Raw genomic sequence first — 7058 nt, forward strand, 5'->3', positions numbered from 1 at the left:
GTGTTTGGTTCCAATGTGATGGCGTATGTACCGAAGGACAAAAGGAAGAAGTGGGACGTGAAGTCCATTTCATGTATTTTGGTTGGCTATCCGGATTGTACCAAGGGGTACAGAGTTTTCAACCCATCAACAGGAACGGTTTTCGTTAGACGGGACATCATCATACTGTCGGAATTCTACCACAACCAAGAGGTTGAAGAAGAGCACAGCCAAGACATCGGTGTGGATGTTATCAGCAACAAAGAGGACGAGCCAGTTGCAGTTGATCTGAAGGATGACGATATTCCGAACGCGGAGTTGGAACCGGAAGCAGAGGAAGAACAAGAGGCCGACCAGCAAGGGCTACAGGCAGTTCAACCGTCCGCGCTCCCTCCGCAACTTATTCGAGACAATGATCATCATACTCCGAGGCGCAGCGAGAGGGAGCGCCAACTACCAGGCAAGTATTCTGATTTTAGGGTCACATACAGTGTTCTTCCTCAGATGCTTGTTTCTTCACATGATTGTGGCAGCCAAGCGGGACGACGCAACTCACCTGGAAACTGCATCGCGCTCCCGTCACATTCCAAAGAAGAAGATGTTCGTCTGCAACAGATTTCTGAGCACAGTGACTGGGAGCGCTCAGTCGGAGGCAAGTATATCACAGCTTCCATTAGAAACAGTAAACAGTAAATTGTCCACAGAGTCAAGACGATCCAGAAACCGTTCGGGAAGCGCTGGGACGGTCCGATCGAGATCGTTGGATCGAAGCGATGGAGAACGAGATGAGTGCGTTAAGCGAAAACGGCACATGGCGTATGGTCGACCTACCCCCAGGGCGGAAAGCGTTGAAGAGCAAATGGGTCTTCAAGGTCAAGACGAATGCGGATGGCTCCATTGGGCAGTACAAGGCGCGACTTGTGATCAAGGGTTGCTCGCAAGTAAAAGGCGTAAACTATACGGACACCTACTCGCCTGTCGTTCGCTACGCAACGGTGCGTTACCTACTTGCACTGACTGCGAAGTTGGATCTAGTGTTGCATCAAATGGACGCAGTAACTGCCTTCATGCAGGGCGATTTGGACGATGAAGAGATTTTCATGGAACAACCGAAAGAGTTCCGTGATGATCGAGCACCGATGAAGGTTTGCAGGCTACAGAAGGCGCTGTACGGTCTGAAACAGGCCAGCAGAGTATGGAACCGGAAGCTGAACACGAAGCTCAAGCAAATGGGTTTCAAGCGATCGAAGCATGACACGTGCGTCTACTATCGAGTGGTGGCAGGAAATGTCGTCATCATTGCCATATACGTGGACGATTTCCTGATTCTCTCGAACGATCAGCGGTTGGTAGACCAGATCAAGCAGCAACTATGTGCGGAATTCAAGATGAAGGATCTGGGACCGGTCAAGCAGGTGCTGGGATTGCGTGTGACCAGATCGGAAGGCGCTGTGGCAATCGACCAGGAACAGTACATCGACAAGTTGTTGGCGAAGTTTAATATGGTCGACTGCAATGCTGCACAAACTCCCCTCGACGTGAATCAGCGGCTCACCAAGGAAATGTGCCCTGTAACTGAAGAAGAGAAGGAGAATATGAAGAGCATTCCGTACAGAGAACTTGTAGGAGGATTGCAGTACGTTGCGCAGTGTACCAGGCCGGACGTCAGCCATGCGGTAAGTCTGGTCAGCAGCTTTTGCAGCAACCCTGGACCGGCGCATTGGACAGCGGCGAAGAGGATACTTCGGTACTTGAGAGGTACGAAGCACGAAAAGCTTACGTACACACGGACCGGAGAGACGAGTTTCCATGGCTACAGCGGTGCAGATTGGGTCAACGATCCCGATACACGATGATCCGTAAGCGGGTATGCGTTCCTGGAGAGTGGTGGCGTTGTCAGCTGGAATTCGAAGAGGCAATCTACCGTTGCACTTTCGACAACCGAAGCGGAGTACATGGCTCTGTCAACGGCGACTCAAGAGGCCATGTGGTGGAGAAGCTTCCTGCGTGAGCTTCACGGGACGAACGGTGCTTTGGTGATCCATTGCGATAACAAGAGTGCCATCAACCTGGCAGAACGTGGAGTTGGCTACTCGGCACGTAGCAAGCATATCGACATAAGACATCACTACGTACGGGAGCAAGTCGAAGACAAAACCATCAAGTTGGTCTTCGTAGCATCTGAACTTCAAGCGGTGGACATTCTAACAAAATCGTTATCTGGTCCGAAGCATACCGAAGACAGGAAGAAGCAAGGTGTTATATAACTTTACGCTTAAGGGGGGATGTTAGCAAAGTAAGCGTTGCGCTTTTAAAAAGATAATAAACCATTCTATTGTAAGCTCTTTCCCTAACCAGTCGAGTTTTTTCTCTGCTATCACTATGGACCATCTAAACGACTTCGATTTGACTGATGATATTATTCTACTAGCACAACGGCGTTCTGATATGCAGAATAAGCTGAATGACCTGACCGAACGCTCCTCATCAACGTCAACAAGACCAAATCGTTGGATGTAAACACAACAGCCCCTCCAACTTTATGGTAGCTGGGCAAGCAGTGGATAAGGTCGAAAACTTTCAATATCTTGGCAACCAGTTAGCGTCGGACGGTGGAACCAAGATCAACATGAAAGCACGGTTTAAAAAGGCTAGGGCAGCTTTTACAAATTTACGAAATGTTTGGAGATCCAATCAGATTAGTCAACGAACCAAATTTCGAATATTCAATTCAAACGTAAAATCCGTGTTGTTATATGCCAGTGAGACTTGGTGTGTACCACCAGAGATTACGCCGAAACTGTAAGTATTTATCAACCGATGTCTACGTTTTATATTTCGGGCTTGGTGGCCTCACAATTGTGGATCCCGAATGCTGAGCTCCATCGACGATGCCATCCAAAAACCGATATCGACAGAAAATCTAGAGTGTAAATGGAGGTGGGTCGGCCACACATTACGAAAGAGCGGAGACGAAATCTGCAAGCAAGCGCTGGACTGGAATCCAGTAGAGGCAGACCCAGGGGCTCGTGACGGCGTAGCCTCAACAAGGAAATAAATATAGTCGACAGGAATCTGACCTGGGCCAAGGTCAAAACTAAAGCGAGTAGCCACCCAGGGTGGAGATCTTTTACCCCTAGAGGTGCCCAAGATACATGAATATGTACATGAAATGAATGAATGAATTATTGTACAATTTATATAATAATGATCATAGTCACAAAGCGACTACCGTGTCACGAAAATTTATTTTGTTAGAGTTCGAGATTTGCTCACTACGGCAATCTGGTTTGTAATATCATTTGTGATATATCTGAGTGTCTGTGAAGGAAGCATAACATGTAAAATTATTAACATATACACCTGCTAGTTTGGCATGGTATGAAAAAAACGTTCTCAGATACGATGTGAATCATTGTACGTATCCGTCGGAGACAACTGAGGCAAAGGAGCAACTTTGCAACGAGTTTAATAATGGTTTGCTTCTAAGCAGTGTTGTGATGGGCACACTTAACTAACTTAGCATAATTTTCTGGCACATAACCGACTTTGTACACAGTGTAGGATGACACTGGATGACAAAATCAGAAAAATTGTCTTATATTCGTGATGCTCATATGCCGTATTTATAGTACACAACATCAGAATCCGACTGGTGTCTGGCGATAGTAGATTTATTAGGAAAATTCCAGGCGGGCCCTGTCGCGCTCGGTTCCGGCCACTAGTATGTACTTTGTCTTGGAGGCATTCACCAATAGTCCAACTTTTGTTGCTTCACGTTTCAAGCGGGTATACAGTTCTACCACCTTTGCAAATGTTCGGCCGTCAATGTCCATATCATCCGCAAAACTTTTTTAATTTCTTTATTTTCGTGATTGAAGTTAGGAGTGTACAAATTCCTTGAACTTTTGACAGGACTCCTTGAATATCCGGGTTATAGATAGTAGAATCCTGGTAGAATCTATAGATGAGCGAAAGCATGGCTAAGTCGATTTTTTTGCCCGTGCACACGCGCATATGACGTCACAGCCCTTAACGTTTCCATTGAAATCGTGACGTCATGCTCGTTTGGAGACACGTTTGACAGTAATGACAGTTTGACAGATTGATATGTCGCATGACACTGTTAGATTTAGATCGATTAGTGACCACTTCCCCCAGGGAAATTGCCTGCAAGGAACTGGTATTGTAAAATCATAAAGTTTGATGCGTCGGATGACATTGTTTGATCCGGATCGATGTGACCACTTCCCCCAGGGCACCTGGTCCGAGTACATGGCCAGATGGACACAGATAGAAAATATACGAAATTGTCAGCAGTGAATTGGTATTGTGAAATCATGAAGTTTGAAACGTCGCTTGGCGTTGTTTGATTCGGATCGATAAGTGACCACTTCCCCGAGGGCACATGGTCATATCCGTTACGTTGGGATATGGATACTTGGAAGTAGTGCGTAACGGTGTAAATCCGGCCATTACGTCAGGCTCAGTACAACACTGAAGCTGACAATATGGCGTCCCTTACCCCAAATCCCAAGATGTCAGGCGACCCGTGGGGGATGAATGGGGGTGGGTGAAACAATTAGCCAGGTCGTTAACGGAGCCTGTGGAGGTTCCACAGAGTGAGGGCTGCTTCGGCGGCTAGCGAGTGGTAGTGGATGGTACCCACACACCCCCAAGTGGTGCACATGTGGTGCAAGCGAATGGGAGTTGGGGGTATTACTCGTAATACCCCCACAGAGTGAGGGACCGAGTGTATGGGTGAGCACACAAGTAAGACTCGCATGGTCGGTAGTGTTAGAATGACTGAAGTCTGGTTAGGCCTGGCAGTAGTGTCGGGGGCAGATACCTCCGCGGACCCTCAGAAGTAGGGGACACGAAAGTCTCGCTACGACTGGCAGGAGTGTCGGGGGGTTGATGCTTCTGCGGCACCTCAGAAACTGAAAACATGCGATTCTTTTGATTATCATCTTTTTGCTTCTTCTTCTTTATGCAACATCAAAGCGTCAATAGAATCTTGTGTTTCATTAGGTAAACAATCACAAAGTGAGTGAAATCGTCAGTGAATGTTACGAAGTAACGATAGCCATCATATGTTTCTTTTCTGCATTATTTCTTAAGATCTCTTAGATCTAGGCAATTCCATCTTTCTGAACTTCTGTTTCCCAGCCAAACACCCATCACATATGGCTTTATCATAAAAGTCTTCAGGATCAAGATTAATTACCTCAACCATATTTTTCCTGATAAGCTTCTCCATCCCTGCATAGCTGATAGCCTTTCATGCCAAATTTTAGGACTTACGCGCTTGTTGCTTGAATCTTCCAAAATAAGTTCCAAGTAGAACAACCCATCTATGAAGTTTCCGACGGCAATCACTTCATTATTGAACTCAAAGATGATCTCTTTATTGTTAAAAGTAACCCTCAATCCTACACCATTGTACTTGATTTTTTAACCAAAAGTAAATTCTCTTCCAGGCAAGGAATCAAAAGAACATTGTACACTTTCAAATCTTCTATTTCACATTTTCCAACAACTGACCGTAATCTCATCTTTCCTTTCTTCGTAGCCCGAAGAGTTTCACCAGATTTCGCCGTGGTATTGGTGATAGCTTGTTCCAATGGTGTAACATCATCTAACAGCGATCCATCGTTGACCATATGATCTATTGCACCAGAGTCAACGACAAACTTCACCTACTTCGACTTATTCGGATTTCCAGCCATCATCGCATGCACTTTTCTCTTTTGCTTCTGTTCTTTCTCTTGCTTCACAAAATTTTTCATCATTTGTTTTTGTAATGCCCAAATTCGTTGCAACCAAAACATCTCGTCATTTTCTTTTTAGATTCCAGTGTTACGTTTTTCTGCTCCTTACGTTCTCCTTCCCCAGCTTCAGCATCCAAAAACATGCGTTTCACCTCGGTTACTGGTTTTGGACACAGCTCTTCATTGGACAAAACTATTAGGGCTCCCTTCACATGGCGATATTTGTCCGGTATGGCAATCAGTAACGCGTGCATCTTTTCTGAGGTTGTCATCCTGGATCCCATTCTATCCAACTCACGGATAATGAGGTCGTATTCGTCGAATATTGCTGACAGCTTTCCATGGTTCCGGTGTTTGATGGTATACAGACGGTCGCGCATATTGACCATAGCGGCAGTACCAGCTTTTTGGTACGTTTTGACCAATGTATCCATCGCCTCCTTGGCGTACTCCAGACCTGGGAGGGAGAAACAGATACGAAAAATGTGTGTGTCAAGCCGAGCCGAAATCAAGCTGTCAGTGTGAGCCGAAAACGAAACTCTCGGCAAGAAAATTTTTGAAGGCAATATAACAACAATAACACGCAAAACAGAATTTAGTCATTTCATGTTGCGCCTACGTTGATTGTTTTTTCTTGTTGAAAATTTACTTGTTGCATGACGACAGTATATACTTAATTCGAAGTGTAGTATCGAGAGCTCCCTCCCAGCTCCAGACCAATGAGTTTGTTCAACACGTCGTTGTTGACGATCATCACTATTTGATCCAAAGCCTCCACGTCATCTTCAATTCGCTTTTTCAATTTAGCCTTCCGTACCTCTGCTGCAGCTGCGTCTTCACCTGGAACATCGGTAGCATAGTCCTCTTCGAGCGGCGTACGCAACAGCGTATGTGTGAGGTCCATTCTCGCCAGATGATGCTCTACGCGCCACTTCCATGCGGCAAAGTTTGCTTCATCTCCGTCGAAGGTGTTGTTTCGCTGCGATGAGAATAAAGCTTGAAACGGCAGGACTTGCTCAAGAGTTCCCCTCTCAAAGCCACCCGATTTTCTTGATGTTCATTTTTCATTTATTTAGTTTACATCTAAACAGATAACACTGAATCAACAATTTGACGCCACAAAACACGGTTCGAGGCCGCATCTCTCCATCCTCGGATACGCCCCACGCTCGCCAAGTCGTTCTGCACCTGGTCTGCCCATCTCGCTCGCTGCGCTCCACGCCGTCTCGTACCTGCCGGATCGGAAGCGAACACCATCTTTGCAGGGTTGCTGTCCGGCATTCTTGCAACATGTCCTGCCCATCGTAC

The 7058-nt window shown here is 46.2% G+C and overlaps 1 protein-coding gene across 1 annotated transcript; it reads right to left on the bottom strand.

Annotated features, from left to right (window-relative positions):
* Positions 1-5767: 5767 nt before the first annotated feature.
* LOC134207433 (uncharacterized) lies at positions 5768-6664 on the bottom strand. Its single transcript, XM_062683157.1, has 2 exons — positions 6468-6664; positions 5768-6207 (listed from the first exon to the last, which is right to left on the bottom strand). Exons 1-2 carry the CDS (start codon positions 6652-6654, stop codon positions 5768-5770), a joined length of 627 nt encoding a protein of 208 aa, XP_062539141.1. The 5' UTR covers positions 6655-6664.
* Positions 6665-7058: the final 394 nt, after the last annotated feature.

The sequence above is a fragment of the Armigeres subalbatus genome, chromosome 1 (genome assembly GCF_024139115.2).
Source record: "Armigeres subalbatus isolate Guangzhou_Male chromosome 1, GZ_Asu_2, whole genome shotgun sequence".
In the NCBI taxonomy this organism is placed as follows: Eukaryota; Metazoa; Arthropoda; class Insecta; order Diptera; family Culicidae; genus Armigeres; species Armigeres subalbatus.